Source organism: Salvelinus namaycush, chromosome 19 (assembly GCF_016432855.1).
Source record: "Salvelinus namaycush isolate Seneca chromosome 19, SaNama_1.0, whole genome shotgun sequence".
Lineage (NCBI taxonomy): Eukaryota > Metazoa > Chordata > Actinopteri > Salmoniformes > Salmonidae > Salvelinus > Salvelinus namaycush.
The window spans coordinates 7,554,381-7,574,966 of NC_052325.1; the positions used below are offsets into that span (position 1 = coordinate 7,554,381).

The following is a 20,586-nucleotide window of genomic DNA, read 5'->3' on the forward strand; positions in this document are numbered from 1 at the left end:
GGACAGACGGATGGCTCAGACGGCACTGGGCAGACGGATGGCTCAGATAGCGCTGGGGAGACGGATGGCTCAGATGGCGCTGGGGAGACGGATGGCTCAGATGGCGCTGGGGAGACGGATGGCTCAGATGGCGCTGGGGAGACGGATGGCTCAGATGGCGCTGGGGAGACGGATGGCTCAGATGGCGCTGGGGAGACGGATGGCTCAGATGGCGCTGGGGAGACGGATGGCTCTGGCCGGATGAGGCGCACTGTAGGCCTGGTGCGTGGTGCCGGAACTGGAGGCACCGGGCTAAGGACACGCACCTTCAGGCTAGTGCGGGGAGCAGGGACAGGGCACACTGACCTCTCGAAGCGCACTATAGGCCTGGTGCGTGGTACCGGCACTGGTGGTACCGGGCTAAGGGCACGCACCTCAGGGCGAGTGCGGGGAGAAGAAACAGTGCGTACAGGGCTCTGGAGACGCACAGGTGGCTTAGTGCGTGGTGCCGGAACTGGAGGCACTGGGCTGGAGACACGCACCATAGGAAGAGTGCGTGAGGGGGAACAGGGCTCTGGAAACGCACTGGAAGCCTGGTGCGTGGAGTAGGCACTGGTGGTACTGGGCTGGGGCGGGGAGGTGGCGCCGGAAATACCGGACCGTGCAGGCGTACTGGCTCCCTTGAGCATTGAGCCTGCCCAACCTTACCTGGTTGAATGCTCCCCGTCGCCCGACCAGTGCGGGGAGGTGGAATAACCCGCACCGGGCTATGTAGGCGAACCGGGGACACCATGCGTAAGGCTGGTGCCATGTAAGCCGGCCCGAGGAGACGTACTGGTGGCCAGATATGTAGGGCCGGCTTCATGACATCCGGCTCAACGCTCAATCTAGCCCTACCAGTGCGGGGAGGTGGAATAACCCGCACCGGGCTATGAACACGTACAGGAGACACCGTGCGCTCTACTGCGTAACACGGTGTCTGCCCGTACTCCCGCTCTCCACGGTTAGCCTGGGAAGTGGGCGCAGGTCTCCTACCTGCCCTTGGCCCACTACCTCTTAGCACCCCCCCAAGAAATGTTTTGGGTAGTACTCACGGGCTTTTCGGGCTTCCGTGCTAGACGCGTCCCCTCATAACGCCGGTTCCTCTCTCCGGTTTCCTCCGCTCTCCGAACTGCCTCCAGCTGTTCCCATGGGCGGCGATTCACTCCAACTTTAGCCCATGGTCCTTTTCCTTCCATGATCTCCTCCCAAGACCAGAAATCCTGCTTCGTGCGCTGTCTCTCTCTCCCGTTACACCGCTGCTTGATCGTTTGTTGGTGGGTGGTTCTGTAACGGAATTCCTCCTCCTCTTCATACGAAGAGGAGGAGTAGTGATTCGACCAAAATGCAGCGTGGTTATGTGACATAATGATTTATTAAACAAGACGAAGACGAAACGAAATACACTTGATAAACTACAAAACAAATAAACGATGTAGACAGACCTGGACACGAACTTACATATAACGTGAAGAACGCATGAACAGGAAACAGACTACATACAAAACGAACGAACGAACGATACCGAAACAGTCCCGTGTGGCGTAACATACAGACACTGACACAGGAGACAACCACCCACAAACAAACAATGTGACACCACCTACCTTAATATGATTCTCAATCAGAGGAGATGAAAACCACCTGCCTCTAATTGAGAACCATATCAGGTACCCATTAAACCAACATAGAAACACAAAACATAGACTGCCCACCCAAACTCACGTCCTGACCAACTAACACATACAAAACTAACAGAAAACAGGTCAGGAACGTGACACTATTTCTATGTTGGTGCTAATGTGGTTCCCAATTAGAGGCAGCTGTTTATCGTTGCCTCTGATTGGGGATCATATTTAGGTAGCTATTTCCCCACCTGTGTTTTATGGGATATTGATTGTTTGTTAGTGTTTGGGCACTACGTCCTCACGGTCTTTGTAAGTTTTGTTATTTTGTTTTGTTAGTTTCACTTAAATAAATATGTGGAACTATACTCACGCTGCGCCTTGGTCCGCTCATTTCCAAGACTGTGACAAGAATGTGAAAGGGACCGGTGCAGGAGCACGTCCCACAACAGTACAGTACAGCTCAAAAAAATTGTATGCCAACTGTATTTAAAAAACGTTCCAATCTGGTTTTCGTACCCACCACAGCACAGAGACAGACTTAGTTAAAGTGGTACATTATTTTAGAGCCAACACAACAAACAGCTCTCTGTCCTTGTACTCTTAGATTTAAGTGCTGCAGTTGACACTGTTGACCATGATTTCACAGTAAGGTCTACACCTGTTGTATTCGGCTCATGTGGGAAATACAACTTTAAATTTGATTTGATTTGATGTCCTTCTGGACAGTCTGGAAAGGTGGGTTGGCTTCCACGGTCCAGTTCTAAATTAGTTAAGAACATATTGAACCGGTCAAGAATTTTTTGTCAACCTTGGTGAACATAACTCAGAGAAAATACATATCACATATTCCTTTTACTACCTCTATTCCCTTTAATACCTCTATTCCCTTTACTACCTCTATTCTGCTTTACTACCGCTATTACCTTTACTACCTCTATTCCCTGTACTACCTCTATTCCCTGTACTACCTCTATTCCCTTTACTACCTCTATTCCCTTTACTACCTCTATTCCCTTTACTACCTCTATTCCCTGTACTACCTCTATTCCCTTTACTACCTCTATTCTCTTCACTACCTATATTCCCTTTACTACCTCTATTCCCTTTACTACCTCTATTCCCTTTACTACCTCTATTCCCTGTACTACCTCTATTCCCTTTACTACCTCTATTCCCTTTACTACCTCTATTCTGCTTTACTACCGCTATTCCCTTTATTACTTCTATTCCCTTTACTACCTCTATTCCCTTTACTACCTCTATTCCCTGTACTACCTCTATTCCCTTTACTACCTCTATTCCCTTTACTACCTCTATTCCCTTTACTACCTCTATTCCCTGTACTACCTCTATTCCCTTTACTACCTCTATTCTCTTCACTACCTATATTCCCTTTACTACCTCTATTCCCTTTACTACCTCTATTCCCTTTACTACCTCTATTCCCTGTACTACCTCTATTCCCTTTACTACCTCTATTCCCTTTACTACCTCTATTCCCTTTACTACCTCTATTCCCTGTACTACCTCTATTCCCTTTACTACCTCTATTCTCTTCACTACCTATATTCCCTTTACTACCTCTATTCCCTTTACTACCTCTATTCTGCTTTTACTACCTCTATTCCCTTTACTACCTCTATTCCCTTTACTACCTCTATTCCCTGTACTACCTCTATTCCCTTTACTACCTCTATTCTCTTCACTACCTATATTCCCTTTACTACCTCTATTCCCTTTACTACCTCTATTCTGCTTTTACTACCTCTATTCCCTTTACTACCTCTATTCCCTTTACTACCTCTATTCCCTGTACTACCTCTATTCCCTGTACTACCTCTATTCTCTCCACTACCTATATTCCCTTTACTACCTCTATTCCCTTTACTACCTCTATTCTGCTTTTACTACCTCTATTCCATTTACTACCTCTATTCCCTTTACTACCTCTATTCTCTCCACTACCTATATTCCCTTTACTACCTCTATTCCCTTTACTACCTCTATTCTGCTTTTACTACCTCTATTCCCTGTACTACCTCTATTCTCTCCACTACCTATATTCCCTTTACTACCTCTATTCCCTTTACTACCTCTATTCTGCTTTTACTACCTCTATTCCATTTACTACCTCTATTCCCTTTACTACCTCTATTCCCTGTACTACCTCTATTCCCTTTACTACCTCTATTCTACCTCTATTCCCCCTTTACTACCTTTATTCCCTTTACTACCTCTATTCCCCCTTTCCCAGAGATGAGGTGGAATTTGTGCAGACCTCATCTATTCTGTGGTATCTCATGGGGAATTCTCAGACTCCCAGCTTCCCTGTTTTTTGTTTTATTTTGTGGATGTTGTCCTGTGGGAGGAGGGCCTGGACATGTTAACACCTCCAGCAGCAAATGCAGATAGCTCTAGAAGCTGTGTACACACTCATGCACCTACACACTCATGCACCTACACACACACACCTACACACACACACACACACACACACACACACACACACACACACACACACACACACACACACACACACACACACACACACACACCGCGTCAGTGTAACACAGAAAGGCCTGAGAGTTATGAATTATCTCCTTCTACCATCTTGCTTAATTAAATTACCTGCTTTTTTAATCAGCCATTCGCTGCAGGGTTTAGGCATATTAAAACAATAACCGCATCTGTGTTGTAATTTCACTTTAATCAACACAGTAATTGTATTAATTATTGCGCTGTAAAAACGGCAAACACATTTCAGTAACAAATTTAGCAGTGGTCCTCATCCCACTGCCACCCAGTCTATTGTTGTGTACAATATAGCCAGACAGGCCAGTTTACAGGCCTGCCTAGTGGACACTACAGGCCTGTAACTGGACAATGAGGTATTGTGGGTCAGGGGTTACAGGAGAGAGTAGCTGGCATGGATCTCCAGAGGGATATCTGGGAATATTCAGCCAGCTACTTCATCACATTTCTGTTTATTCCTGGTGGGAGAGATGATGAGTCAGTAGCTATGTGGTTTCAGTATTACAGTCACAACACAGCAGCTGTGTTTAGCAGCGCTAAATAAGATTAGGTCCTGTGTATTCCCTTCGCTTTTCTCTCCCTGGAGCTAGACAAGCTTGGATTAGTATGCTTGGAAATGTCACACCCGATAAGTGTTAACAATTCATTGTTTTGGTTTAGACTAAGCACCATGCCAAGCAGCTCTTAGCTCTCCTAAATGTAGATTTAAAGTTCAATACTTGCAGGATGTCTTCATATGCACATATTTCCCCTCCATAGGCGAAGGGAAGAGGCATCGGAAAATTATATATTTTTAATGGCTGGCTGTAAAATAATGTCAAGTAGGCCGTAAGCGTAAGCATCATCCGACAGACCATGTGGTCACGGCACTAAACAGGAAGACAGCGACATAGCTAGAATGTCGGAGATGTGAAGATGGGGCCTAGGGTGCGATCCAAATGGCCCCCTATTCCCTATATAGTGCACTACTTTTTACTAGGGCCCATAGACCCATTTGGGATGGAGGAGCTACTGTTGAAACCGCTGGCTTGATGACAGTGTCCATTTCAATTAGGGACATGAGCAATGACTTAGAAACCTGACAGCAAAATCTCCTCTCTCACCAAAGGACATTTATAGAACGTATACACTGCATAAGGTCCCCTTTCTTCTACATAATTGATCCCTAATTAGCCATTAGTTATTCCATTACCCCTTTTAATCTGTAAATCATGAGCGCGGGATGGGCTGGCTCTGTAAATGGCGGCTCAGGCTCAGTCATTGACGAGTTAGACACTGCCCTAATTAAGGAATATGCTACTCACACACTGAACCCCTGAGAGACACTTCACATGGTCGTGGGACATAGATATTCCTGAGAATCTCTCATTCGTAATAGTAAAGCCTGGGATTACCACCAAAGTGGGGGAAATGGTACAGTTCAATCTCGTTGCGCCTGCGCACTTCCGCTCCCTCTAACCGCTGAGCCTTATTTCTCAGTCCGCCATTACCCAGTCAGAATAATGGAATTGGTTTGAGCGCCGGTGCAGGGATCCATTGTTAGGCTGTGTTACTCATGGAGTCAGAGGGCTTTATAATGAGACTCTACTCTCAGAGAACAGCTTGGACAAAGATTAGGAGTTATACCGTATGGAAAGGAGCAGTGAGCTGTTTCTACACTACAGTATGTGTCTTGTCGATTGTTCATTGTTGTCGGTTACAAGCGTCTGCAGAAGAAACACAAGACGCCAGACAGAGCCAGATTCTACCATTTATTACACATAGGACATTCTTAAATAAAAATGCTCCACTGAACAGCTCTTGCATAGATATCTTACAATACCAATTTAAAAAAGAATTATGAAACAGACCAGTAACAAAAATAAATTTTTCTTCTTCCTTAATAAAGAACATTACCATACTAACATCATATAATACAAATAATAATATTTTAAACACTTTGTACAGAAAAAAATGTAAACCAGGAAATAAAGAACCAAAGAGAAAACCAAAAAGTAATTGACCATGACAGCAAGCGGAAGGAAAGTGGAGGGGTGAGGAGGGAGTGAGGGAGGGGTGGTTGGAGAAGTGGAGGAATGGCAGGAGGGAGGAGGGATGGAGGGAGAGAGACAGAGAGAGAGAAGGAGGGGTGAGGAGGGAGAGAGGGAGGGGTGAGGAGGGAGTGAGGGAGAGGTGGAGGAGTGGAGGCTGAGGAGTCTGGAAGGAAGCAGAGGTGATGGTGTTGTTGGCATTATGGAGGGAGGGAGGGAGGGAGGGAGGGAGGGAGGGAGGGAGAGAGAGAGAGAGAGAAAGAAGGAGGGGTGCGGAGGGAGAGCGAGAGGGAGGGGGGAGGAGGGAGTGAGGAAGAGGTGGAGGACTGGAGGCGGAGGAGTCTGGCAGGAAGGAGAGGTGATGGTGTTGTTGGCATTATGGAGGGAGGGAGGGAGGGAGAGAGAAAGAAGGAGGGGTGAGGAGGGAGAGAGAGAGAGAGGGAGGGGTGGGGAGGGAGAGGGAGGGGTGAGGAGGGAGTGAGGGAGAGGTGGAGGAGTGGAGGCTGAGGAGTCTGGTAGGAAGGAGAGGTGATGGTGTTGTTGGCATTATGGAGGGAGGGAGGATCCTGGTAGGAAGGAGAGGTGATGGTGTTGATGGCATTATGGAGAGATGGAGGAGGGATGGAGGGAGTGGTGGAGGAGTCTGGTAGGAAGGAGAGGGGATGGTGTTGTTGGCATTATGGAGGGATGGAGGAGGGATGGAGGGAGTGGTGGAAGAGTCTGGTAGGAAGGAGAGGGGATGGTGTTGTTGGCATTATGGAGGGATGGAGGAGGGATGGAGGGAGTGGTGGAGGAGTCTGGTAGGAAGGAGAGGTGATGGTGTTGTTGGCATTATGGAGGGAGGGAGGGATGGATGCAGAGCAGAGGTGGAGGAGTCTGGTAGGAAGTAGAGGTGATGGTGTTGTTGGCATTATGGAGTGAGGGAGGGAGGGATGGATGGAGAAGTGGAGGACTCTGGTAGGAAGGAGAGGTGATTGTGTTGTTGGCATTATGGGGCCCCTGCAGAAGGAATGAATGACAGAGAGGTGACAATAGGAAAGGCGTTCCACTGTCAGACTGACCAGGTGTAGAGGCTGGACTGGGACTAGACTACCACGTGGAGGCTCAGATGTACTGTTGACGGTCTGAGAAAAGCCTTGGGGTTTATCTCTGCTCTCAGACTGATGTGTGTTGTTGGCTGGGTGGGTGGTACCATAGAAATAGAATGACTTGACTTGAATAGGGATGTCCGTTCTAGTAATTGCATTTCTATTGCTGGCCCTTTGACTGAGTTGCACATCCTGGTGCTGTCTCTCTAACCACGACTCTCCACTTGACAGAGGGTGAAGAGAACTCTAGATTCTAGAATTGGGAATAGAATAGAACTCTAGATTCTAGAATTGGGAATACAATAGAACTCTAGATTCTAGAATTGGGAATACAATAGAACTCTAGATTCTAGAATTGGGAATACAATAGAACTCTAGAGTACTCTGCACTAGATACTAGCAAGTCTGAGGGGACAAAACATCTCAGGGGGACAAAGTCCCACAGGGTCTATTCCTCTATGTACTGTTCAGAGTATGATGCCTGGGCCCCAGAGTTGGATGGAGTAGGATTGGGGGACGAAAGGAAAGTGGGGATGAGGTGGAGGGATACAGAAAGACACAGGGGGGAGATTTGTCAATCCCTTATATACTGACACATTAAATATGGACAAACACAGCAGATACAGACTCACTCCCTGATGCAGGTGCACCCACAAGAACCATGAGTTCAGGAAGAAAGTAGTCACCTGTTGAAAGTAGGACGTCTCCTTCCCTTAAAAAGTAGACAGTAATGAACATGCCCAGTTGCTATTGCCCAGTTGATGACAGTGGAGGGTCCATAATATAGTAGTTACCCATCAGTTTGATTGGCTAATATCTAAAAAGAAACCATCTAATTGGTTATTGTGGTTAAGTGTATCAGGAAGTGTCACAATATGTTAAGTGGATATTTGACATTTGAGTGTTCCAACAGACTAAACTAGCAGTAAGTAAATAGGTACACTATGGCGTGTGCACAGTAAGTCAATGTAGTGAAATGGTATGCTTGGGAATCTAGAAGAACAGGAACATTAAAAGATTGTGTGAGCTGTATGTATGTGTTTAAATGCTGAAGCACTGTTGCCTAGTAGTGAACAAAACCCCCCTTAAGTTCACCTATATAGGTTGTTGTTGTTACCCGTTGTGAAGTCACTGAGTGGGAGAACTATTACTAGATGTATCTACAAAGCTGCCAGAAGCCTCACCAAAGCGACAACCCTACCTCATGGGGACCGAACGTGTGAGGCTTCAAGTTTGGAGAACGCTTAAGGTAGGTAGGTGTATGACGCCATCGTTCTCGGGATGGTTTTCCAAACGTTTAACCTAACATAGACTTGATGTTCCACCTCAGACATGACAGTTTGAAATATTAGACTCCACTGTACTATTTTGCACTGTACTAAGAAGCTATGGGAAACTAAGTCTACATTAGAATTGGTAGGGTGCTAGTTAAGTCACCCTTGAATTGGGCACCCTAAAGAGACTACACGACCATATTTTACAACCATGAACAGACAATGAGTTCGGCCACTGAACATCAGACAAGATTGCAATGCGGGAAGAAGTTGGGTCAGGGTTGGGGAGGGGGGACAATAATGGTGGAATTGTAGTGGACAGTAAAACTATTTAATTCTCTCTCTCTCTCTATTTTCATTCACAGCAATTTACTAAAATCTTTGGGTGGAAGCGTATAGGTGTGTATTCAGCGTTCCTGCAGTTGATTGTGCATGGATCACTGCTGTGGGGTTGTAGAGAGTGAGAGTGAGAGTGAGAGACAGATAGAGAGGGAGAGAGAGAAAGATGGATAGAGGGCTATTAGAATGGCACTTGTAGAGAGCAGGCGCAGGGCGGTGGAGGGGGATCTGTTGTAAATGGCTATAAGGACCTGTAGGATTCATCGAAATCTCATTTCAAATCGCTAATCCATGAGACAAAAAGCAGGACTAATTTCATTATCATTTGGTTAATCCCGGGGGTAAACCATTTTTATCTTTGTCAAAAAAATATCTCTTCAATTTCAATAACTTTCTGGCTTTACGATAAGCTGCTGCTAATGTACTCTTGTTTTCTCTGTGGCAGATTGCCCACTGGGTTCGTAACAGTACTGTGGACCGTTGAAATGAAACCATTTTGGCTCATGGTCCCTTATGTTTTTTCCCCCTAGACCTCTGTTTCCCTGTGACCAAATGCCTTTCTCATTAGTGGAGTGCGATTGGAGAGACTACAGGAGCCTCCACAGAGCAGCCTGCAGCGCTAATGCTAATCAGAGCTGTGGGATACTAGCGCCCAAGAAACTACATAGGAGCATCTCCATGGCAGCAAGCAGTGTTTTAACAGGCGAGGGAAAGGGCAAGAGGGCTAGCTAGCTACTTCTGGTGGGAATGCCACAGGACAGAAATAGAATAGGACTTTTCATTTGAAGTGGGGTTTGAGATCTGTCAGTGTGTACGCAAGGGGACTAAAGTTGGGCTAATTTGGATATATTTAAACTGTGTGCTGCTATCTTTTTAGCATGTAGGCCTGTTATGGGCTAAATGACCATGACTGCTGTATCCATTTCCTGTTTACTCTATCCAGGCTTTGCTGCAGTGGGAGCTGTAGAAAAGTCTCCAACCAGAAGTGAACGTCTGCTAGAACATAAGAGTGTTTTAAGAGTTTTCATTTGCTTGAACCTATTGGAGGGGCCATTGAAGTGCATGACGTATGGTTTGAGTTTTACTAGTTGTTTTTTCCATCGTTCTGCTCTGTGATCCCAAATTAACGTGATTTGAGTGTTTTGAAGAGAAAATAAAATGTCAGAAACAAAAACAAAACAAAAGCAATATTGTCAGCCATTGCTAGATAGATTGAAAGCTCTGTTAAAGTGAATGGATCAACCAACACACAGTACAATCCCAGTCTCCCACACTGTTAGTTTGGCCACCAGTCTACTAGTAGTATTTTTTCTCACAACGCAAATTAAATTCACAATGTTTCCAACGGATGTGCCGTGCTATAGCTCGCATTGGGACACACACAGACATACCATCGCGAATCCTGCACAAAGTGCCACAAACAAACCCTACATGATTGTACATAGAAGGGGGGTCGTTCAAAACCCGCCCTCCTGCATTTCTTACATTTTGGCATGACCTTGCATCATCCACCATGGCAACAAAAATAATAATTGCAGCGTTAAAACAACAACAAAACAACAAGGAAGAAGTTCCAACTAAAAAGTGGAATCAAAACGCAAAGATCATTTCAATCTCTTGTTTTACATCGTCTTGTTGTCGAGAGACTTGTCATGTTTTACATCGTCTTGTTGTCGAGAGACTTGTCTTGTTTTACATCGTCTTGTTGTCGAGAGACTTGTCATGTTTTACATCGTCTTGTTGTCGAGAGACTTGTCTTGTTTTACATCGTCTTGTTGTCGAGAGACTTGTCTTGTTTTACATCGTCTTGTTGTCGAGAGACTTGTCTTGTTTTACATCGTCTTGTTGTCGAGAGACTTGTCTTGTTTTACATCGTCTTGTTGTCGAGAGACTTGTCTTGTTTTACATCGTCTTGTTGTCGAGAGACTTGTCTTGTTTTACATCGTCTTGTTGTCGAGAGACTTGTCTTGTTTTACATCATCTTGTTGTCGAGAGACTTGTTTTGTGTTTGTAGAGAAAGCTGCCGCGGTGGTGCTAAGAGGCCTAGTATGGAGACGGTCGGCTTCCCAGATGCCGCTGTGTTCTGTGCCAGACCCTGCCCGTGGCTCGAGGGCAGTTCCGCGCTGGAGGTTTTTGGTATCGATTGTTCTGAGCTCCACCGGCCCCCCTGAGGGCAGTTCTGGAACCGTCTAGGAGAGTCTGGCAAGGTTGAAACATACACATTACTATAGAGAGAATAATGGCATCTATTTTTTATACAGCAGCCATTACAACGGATGTGAGGAGGCCAGGGTTTATGTGAGAGGGGAAGTTGGTGGGTACAGTAATAGTGACAGTGGTATTGGTATTAATGCCCTGATTGCAAGGCTATGTAAGACTTCATAGACCTGGGGCAGAGGAATCTGGTCCCATGCTGTTGAAGCTGATTGTTAACATACAGAGACTGAGATTGTTTGAACATGAGAATGAGCTCGTTTTCTCACTTCAAAGCCGTTACCTCCAGCGGAATCAGATCTTCATCTACAAAACAACAATCGCTAAAAATCCTACTGTGAAAAATTTGGAGCAGAACAAATGATTCCGGGAAGCGATCCGAGTGTGAGAAGCTGCCATGCAGTGTTTTGCTTTCCAACTCTGTTCATTAACTCAATGATATACTTTCCTTATCTCAAAGTGGAGCCATGAGCAAAGAAACTGTTCTGTGTGTTGGTGTGTGTCTACGTGCCTGTACGGTGTGAGTGTGAGAGAGACGGAATCGTTTTTTTTGTGTAGTATTTTTTTGAGTATTTTTATGCAGTCTTTTTTATTTGTATAATTTTTTTAGTTTTTTTTGTTGTACTGTATGAAAAAAAGCACAGATAACATTGAAAAAGTCAGTGCAGACAATGGATACGAAACAGGCAAGTCCCTCTGGAATGATGAGGCCATGTTGTCCTTTCTAATACCCAGATTCATGTCCAGTAGCCTATCAGGTCCCTAGTCTCCCAAATAGGGTATGTACTCACAGCAGACCAGCCTCCCAGGCTCCTCCATACTGGAGGAGATAGGGGTTTCCATGGTGGAGTTCCACAAACAAAGCAAACATTTTCCAGTGTCTGTTCTGGTCCTGGCTTGGTGATGAAGCCTCGAAGGTCCCGCCAAGGTTTGTTTTCAGCTGGATCGCATCGGAGAAAAACACAGAGTGGAAAACAGACGGCCTTTCCTTTCATATCAGGCCAACAATACAAATCCTTTTTCTTTCAGCGTTCATGTGATTTCTTTTTTGTTTTTCCATCTTCTTAGCTATCAGTGCTAGATAGCGGCTACTGAGTTTAGCCTGTGCATACGGGTCGGGGAAAGTTCATTCGTTGTTCCTCCCTTGAATGTGCACATTGTTCCTCGTTTGTACATAAACTGTTTTAGTTTTTTTCCTTCAGTGAATTTTTAAGACATTTCAGCTGAGAGAAAACAGACCTTTATTCTTAATAATAATAATTAATTGTCTTTAAAAAACAAAGGCAAGAAAGTGTCGCTGCGCATTTGTTAGATGATGCCTGTGAGGTGGCAGGAGTGAAGGTGAGAGAGAAGAGCAGAGCGCCTCCTACAGGAGAGCCTGAGAAGTCCGCATCAGGGTCACAGAGCTCACTCTCTGAAGTGTCAGACCCTCCTCCCACAGACAGGGGGCGACACTGACGGATTGGCCACTAGTTCCATTGGTCTCTCTCTTCTCACTATTCTGGCATTGTTGTTATTTCACACGGCTTGGTGAGGGTAGAGACACCCCTAAAACATTGTGATAGGATTGGGAAACAGCACACCAGTATAAAATGGGCAATAGTTGCTGTTGGTTTGGGATGCCCATCGTTGCTTCTGCAAGTCACTGACGATTGGCGTGTCAAAGTTTAGCAGTTTATTCTGGGTGAACCATCTCCTTTCCCAAGTCGCTCTATAGTTTAAATGTACATAAAATAAACAGTAGAGTGTAAATGGGTCGTAACTGGATCAGCGTATTGGTTTGGCAGTGTCTGAGTTACCAGGCTTGGATCAGACCAAGGCATGGCTAATCAGAGGATGCAATAAAAGAGAGTTGTAGACTGTTGAGTAGAGATGTGTGAATCACGGAAGTGTGAATTAAAAAACAACAACAAGCTCCTCCTCCTCCTTCTCTTTCCCTCCATCCCTCCATCTGTCCTCGCCGACCATGGGTCCATCCCGGGTCGTGGCTTACATCCGTCCAGCGTGTCATCCCCCATGCTATGCTTCTAGTGTCAGGTCTCAGGTGGCAGGGGCAGCCTTCGGGATGGTGAGAGCTGGAGCTGGTGTTCGTCTTCCCTCCTGCCTACTTCTTCTTCTCTCCTATCTCCCTTCTCTCGCTCTTCTTCCTCGCTCTCCTCCTCCCTCTCTCTTAGATGTGCCTCTTCATGTGCAGCGCCAAGTGATCTGACCTGGAGAAACACCTGGAGAGAAGTGAAAGAAAGAGAGAAGAGGTTGTTAGTGGGGGAAGTCAAACTCTATGTTACTCAATAGCTGTAGGAAAACATGGTTACGCATTCAGGGAGGTAATCGAGAGGCTGAAAGTTTAATTTCTGCATGACTGATCTGTGCCTTTAGTAAGATGGATACTCAGATTCTAACCTGTACATCCAGATGTTAGCTGGATAACTGTTGAGGTTTAAATGGACATTCAGATAATCTGGGTAGAAATCAGTGATAAGTGACATTTTACGACAGGCACTGCTCTCCTGCTGCTGGTACATTTACATTGGACATGTTAGTCATTTAGCAGACGCTCTTATCCAGAGCGACTTACAGTAGTGAGTGAATACATTTTCATCCTTTTTTCTAAACCGGTCCCCCGTGGGAATCGAATCCATAACTCTGGCGTGGCAAACGCCACGCTCTACCAACTGAGCCACACAAAATGACAAACACTGACAAAGATGCAAATGAAACAGAAAGAAATGTGTTTAATAATCAGTGTTCAGGGAGTCTAAATCAGCAGCTGGTGCGGGTGAGAAAACAAAGAGCTGTGTAACACGTGTACAGATGGGAGTGAAGACTTTCAAGGACAAAAAACATTTGCCTCTTAATAATAAATTACATCTTGCTTAATTTTTATCACCTAAGTGTTAGTCAAAATGAGGACATGCCAATTCAGCAACAGGATTGCTCGTTCTCTTCTGTTTGTTAAAGAGCATGTGTGGTAATTCTCCACAACGCAGCCACAAATCAAGGTCCCCGGTTCTGCGATTTATACCACAGCTAGAGGTGAAATACTATCGCAGAAACCCCTTATTACTTAGAGTCATGACATGTGAACAGGCGTGGGGGGGGAAACGGCCCATAGGCCTGTTTCGGTACTAATCGATTAAGCTCACTGGATACTGCTACTGGAGGGGGTGATAAATAACAGCAAACAGGGAGAATATATGCCACATGTACTTTACTTTTACAGGGCTGTAAGGGTGGATTATCCTATTACAGTCATGCAAAGCAATAAAATGAATCACAACTGAAATGAATAAAGCAAGCTAGAAAACAAAATGTGGGAGAGAGAAATGAGGAATTAAAAATTCAATTTGCCGACGGCTGTATCCATTATTAATTTGTCCAAAGACAGCTCTGCAATTTAAATCCAGAAGAGGTTTCTCTATCCAGACAGCTAGGATGGGCTATTTCTCCAGCTAGCCGTGGTGTGTACGGTGGTGGGAGAACGCTGAACAGTTATAAAAGAGAATGCAGTCTCTCTCTCGCAGTCGCTCTCTCTCTCGCAGTCTCTCTCTCTCGCAGTCTCTCTCTCTCTCGAATTCTCTCTCTCTCGCAGTCGCTCTCTCGCAGTCGCTCTCTCTCGCAGTCTCTCTCTCTCGCAGTCTCTCTCTCGCAGTCTCTCTCTCTCTCGCAGTCTCTCTCTCTCGCAGTCGCTCTCTCGCAGTCGCTCTCTCTCGCAGTCTCTCTCTCTCGCAGTCGCTCTCTCTCGCAGTCTCTCTCTCTCGCAGTCTCTCTCTCTCTCGCAGTCTCTCTCTCTCGCAGTCTCTCTCTCTCGCAGTCTCTCTCTCTCGCAGTCTCTCTCTCTCGCAGTCTCTCTCTCTCGCAGTCTCTCTCTCGCAGTCTCTCTCTCTCGCAGTCTCTCTCTCTCTCGCAGTCTCTCTCTCTCGCAGTCTCTCTCTCGCAGTCGCTCTCTCTCGCAGTCTCTCTCTCTGGCAGTCTCTCTCTCTCGCAGTCTCTCTCTCTGGCAGTCTCTCTCTCGCAGTCTCTCTCTCTCTCAGAGCTGGTTGCTATTCAAGACTTCAAGACTTTTCTCTTTCATTTAATGTATTCTCTTTCTCTCCCTTTCTCTCTCTCTCCTTCCGTCACACCTTCCCTTTGAACTGACCATGTTGTACTTGTCTGGTGTGACTGCTAGAGGGCCAGTGGGGGCTGAGTAAGGTCCGCTGGCTGGACAGATGGCCCTCCAAGTCACTGTCAGGGGCTGCCACACCAGCTGGGACCCCTCTACCTCGCCCTGCAGGGGGTCCCAGCTTGATTAGGCAGAATTAATGACGTTCCTGTGTGTGTCTCGGAAAGGATGACAGAGGGGCTCAGAGCTCTACACACTGGCTGTATGTACTGTTCAACATTCTCCCATTCTGATGGTAATGTGAGTTCCTCCTGGCCCAGCCAGCTAGGCGTTCCCTAAGGTGCCTGAACAGGCTGCCTCGCAGAGGGGAGATCAACGCGCCTGTTTGATGGTCGCCGCGTCACTCACAAGACGCTTCAAAGGCCTAGCAGAAGACAGGGTTGAGTTAACCTATGTGCCAGTCTGCATCCCAAATGGCACCCTATTCCCTTTATAGTGCACTACTTTTGACCAGGGCTCTGGTCAAAAGTAGTGCACTATCTAGGGGATAGGATGCCATTTGGGATGCAAAGCCAGTCTACTGTTTGTTTAGCTAGGAGCTTCAGCTCAGACAGCTGACTGACAGACGAGAGGGACAGATGCTTAATGCATTACCATCCATATTTATCTATTCCGTGTATCATTACCATTCATTTAGGAGTGGCCACAATCTGTTTCAGAGGACAACATCAACAAGGAAATCATTTGAATGTGCTTTTAAGATGAGAGCTTCATCAATCACAAAGGCTTCACAGTCATTATGGGATATTGTGTGTAGATTGACGAGGGGAAATTACAATTTAATCCATTTTAGAATAAGGCTGTACCGTAAAAAAAAGATGGAAAAAGTCAAGTGGTCTGAATACTTTCCTGTATAGTGCATTTATTCAGGGCCCATAGGGCTCTGGTCAAAAGTAGTGCACTATATAGAGAATAGGGTCACATTGGGCCATGGTCAAAAGTAGTGCACTATTTTGGGAATAGGGTGCCATTTGGGATGCTACCCCTGTCATCTTATTCACACTCAGTGTTTTGGCAGCCATTTTACAGCCGTTTCCCAGTGTGAGTGAAATACTACTAAGACATAATCAGCAGATGAGTTATAGGTAGTGATCCAGCCAGCTCCACTCTGGGTGTTCTTTATCACACACCTACTGCAATGCTGTTCCTCACATTTCATTCCTTCCTTTAATTTATCTTCTATTCGTCTCTGTGACAGAAAGATGTGCATGGGAGTATTTGCGAGTGTGTATATAGCAGGGATTATCAACTAGATTCAGCCACAGGACTATTTTTATCTTTTTTTATATAATTACAAATGTTTTTTTAACCAGGTAAGTTGAACACATTCTCATTTACAGCAACAATCTGGGGAATAGTTACAGGGGGATGAATGAGCCAATTTGAATCTGGGGATGATTAGGTGGCCATAATGGTATGAGGGCCGGATTGGGAATTTATCCAGGACACCGGGGTTAACACCCCTACTCTTACAATAAGTGCCATGGGATCTTTATTGACCACAGAGAGTCAGAATACCTGTTTAATGTCCCATCCGAAAGACAGCACTCTACACAGGGTAATGTCCCCAATCACTGCCCTGGGGCATTGGGATTATTTTTTTAAATGTTATTTTTTAGACCAGAGGAAACAGTGCCTCCTACCGTCCCTCCAACATCACTTCCAGCAGCATCTGGTCTCCCATCCAGGACCAACCAGGACCGACCCTGCTTGGCTTTAGAGGCAAGCCAGCAGTGGGATGCTGACAGCTTCCTACTAATATTACCTGACAGTTTATCAATCACAGCCCCATGCTAATGTACCCTCTCTGTCAGACACACCCACACCCACACACCCACACAAGCCCAAACAGATATAGAATATTTGACAAAATAAAAAATCATTTCAAACCTTGCTAACATTTGTATACGATTACATACTGTATACAGTATCTCTCTATGAGTGGGAACAGATTTCCAAAATTCTAATTTGATTTGCTGGTGTTTTAACTGTCTTTGATGTCCAAATTTGGGGGGCCAAATAAAATCACTTGCGGGCCAAATAAAATCACTTGCGGGCCAAATTAGTCCGGTTGGCCGTCAGTTGGGTAACCCTGGTATATAGTATGTGTGTGTGTCAGCAGAACATGCAATGATCAGGAGGGTGTTAGGTTCAAACCTAAACTAGAGGGACTGGGAGGGTCCAATTAGAGTCCCCTAGGAGGCACGTTAGAGAGAGAAAGAGAGAGAGTCTGAGTGTCTGAACTAGTTGGCTGGCTGGTTTAGCTCACATCCAAGTCCTGGAGGCTGTGTGTGTATCTAAAGCTGGCCTGGCATCTGGACTTGTCAATTCCCGTAACTGTAGCAGGCCTGCTACAAATAGCCCCATTGTTAGCCAACAGCCAACATATATGCTGGTAATGAATGTGTGAACATGGATTTGATCATGCACTCCCCCGAGTTGGGGGCTTGAGTGGGGCTATGGTGTATTATATACAGTGGCTAAGGCTGGTCTAGGATAATGTGTGTGTGTGTGGAGGGAGGGAGGGAGATGGTGGATTTTGGAAAGCGGTCCCCTTCTGGAGGGGGACAGAGAGGGAGCTGGGTAATTGTGGTTCCACCTGGAGCGATCAGCTTGCGCCTTGGCCCCAGTGTGTAAGTGTTGCCTGTGTGTAAAGACAGGGTCTGCCTCCCAAATGTTACCCTCTCCTGGTATTCCTTATTGGCTCTGGTCAAAAGTAGTGCACTATTGTTAGGGAATAGGGTGCCTTTTGGGACACGTACAGGTTGACTGCTTCCTGCTATTATCACCTGACAGCTTATCAATCACAGACCCACACTAATGCAAAAGTGCCCTCTCTGTCACACACACACACACACACACACACACACACACACACACACACACACACACACACACACACACACACACACACACACACACACACACACACACACACACACACACACACACACACACACGGCTGTCTTCATAGACAAAGGGTATCCAGCAGAACAGAGGGGTCTGATGAGTGTCACTGTGTCTGTTGTTCGAAAATGGATGATCTTCTGTGTATCATGTGTGAACGGGTGTGTATGTTTGAGTGTGTGAATGGTGTGTATGTATGAGTGTGTGAATGGTGTGTATGTATGAGTGTGTGAACGGGTGTGTGTATGAGTGTGTGTATGAGTGTGTGAACGGGTGTGTGTATGAGTGTGTGAACGGGTGTGTGAATGAGTATGTGAACGGGTGTGTGAATGAGTATGTGAACGGGTGTGTGAACGGGTGTATGAATGAGTGTGTGAATGGGTGTGTGTATATGAGTGTGTGAACGGTGTGTGTATGAGTGTGTGAACGGGTGTGTGAACGGTGTGTGTATGAGTTTGAACGGTGTGTGTATGAGTGTGTGAACAGTGTGTGTATGAATGTGCGAACAGAGTGTGTATGAGTGTGTGAGCGGGTGTGTGAACGGTGTGTGTGTATGAGTGTGTGTATGAGTGTGTGAACGGGTGTGTGTGAACGGGTGTGTGTACGAGTGTGTGAACGGGTGTATGAATAAGTGTGTGAACGGGTGTATGTATGAGTGTGTGAACGGGTGTGTGTTTGAGTGTGTGAACGGGTGTGTGAATGGGTGTGTGTATGAGTGTGTGAATGGTCTGTGTATGAACGGGTGTGTGTGTGAGTGTGTGAACGGGTGTGTGAACGGGTGTGTGTATGAGTGTGTGAACGGTGTGTATGAACGGGTGTGTGTATGAGTGTGTGTATGAGTGTGTGAGGAGAGAGTGTCTGCTTGCCCAATCTGGTTCGTGTTTGGTCGCTCTCTCTTTCTCCTTAGTTCCTTGTTTATTCTGTTACATAACCATCTCACTTTTTTTCACTTGTGCTTTTACTGATAGTGTCAGCATTCAGCCCTGCCAGTGCCATCAGCAGGGGAAGCAGGGACGAGCAGCGTGTGAGAGCGGCCTATTCACAGGGTAACATAGGACTGGCCTGTGACTGAGTTATTCAGCAGACTGGAGCAGAGCCTGTGTTAACTGCCAGGGACGCGAGGAGAGCCAGTCTGTAGAGTGCTGCTATGCACATGATGAGGACAGAGAGGGAGACAGAGGAAACGGAGACAGAGTGGGAGAGCGCTGCTACTGGGACTGGGGCTGTCCGAGGGGACATTACAGCAATGACTTGCATTTATGTAGCAAATATTTTTCTACAGCTCAAAGCGCTTTACATTATATACGGCTAACTCCCCCCTTCCACCATCAATGTACACGTGGTTACTGTAGTGCACAGTGTACTGATGTACTTGTGTGTGACGAGCGTTTGTTTGAGATAGACCATTTCTCTGTCACATGCAGATCATGTCCTATCTGCTGTCACTTCTATACCATTGGGTCGGTGACATGCAAAGTGTGTGTGTGCAATTGATGTTGGCGTGTGTGGTACATACCTGTCACAGTGGTTACACTTGAATGGTTTGGCCCCGGTGTGTTTACGATAGTGCCTTGTCAACTCATCGCTCCGGGCGAAACGCCACTCACAGCCCTCCCAGGAGCACTTGTACGGTTTCTCACCTGACAAGACAGACAGAGAAAAGAAAACGTTACACTTTAAACAGCTGTGACCTAAATACAACAGTTATTTTCTGTTTTAAGGGAATAGTGAGATGTAAACCGCTACAACATCACCAAGCAGCCACAGATCCTCCCTGTGTTACCGTAGTTACCCAGCCCAGGATAACACACCCAGGCTTATTTACCACAGGGTTTTACATCAACCAATCATGTCAATTAGCCAGCCTGAAACTCAGAGAATTCTCTAAATGAAGTCTTTCAGCGAACCTATATTAATTTATAATCCTAAAACTAAAATCACCGTGAAAAAGGAAACAGTTTTTTCTTCTTTCCTCTGCCCCCCTCATCCTCCTCTCCTCTCTGCTCCCCTCATCCTCCTCTCCTCTCTGCCCCCCTCATCCTCCTCTCCTCTCTGCCCCCCTCATCCTCCTCTCCTCTCTGCTCCCCTCATCCTCCTCTCCTCTCTGCCCCCCTCATCCTCCTCTCCTCTCTGCCCCCCTCATCCTCCTCTCCTCTCTGCCCCCCTCATCCTCCTCTCCTCTCTGCCCCCCTCATCCTCCTCTCCTCTCTGCTCCCCTCATCCTCCTCTCCTCTCTGCCCCCCTCATCCTCCTCTCCTCCCCTCATCCTCCTCTCCTCTCTGCCCCCCTCATCCTCCTCTCCTCTCTGCTCCCCTCATCCTCCTCTCCTCTCTGCCCCCCTCATCCTCCTCTCCTCTCTGCTCCCCTCATCCTCCTCTCCTCTCTGCTCCCCTC

General features: G+C 46.3%; 1 protein-coding gene across 1 annotated transcript in view; it reads right to left on the reverse strand.

The window, feature by feature from the left end:
• Window positions 1-5,915: 5,915 nt before the first annotated feature.
• Window positions 5,916-20,586, reverse strand: part of LOC120064116 (Krueppel-like factor 7) — a 130,381-nt gene continuing 115,710 nt past the window's right edge. The window contains exons 3-4 of the mRNA XM_039014473.1: window positions 19,709-19,832; window positions 5,916-13,345 (exon numbers count right to left, since the gene is read on the reverse strand). Of these exons, the coding sequence (XP_038870401.1) occupies window positions 13,294-13,345; window positions 19,709-19,832 (176 nt within the window). The 3' untranslated portion in view covers window positions 5,916-13,293. The remainder of the gene's footprint in view (window positions 13,346-19,708; window positions 19,833-20,586) is intronic.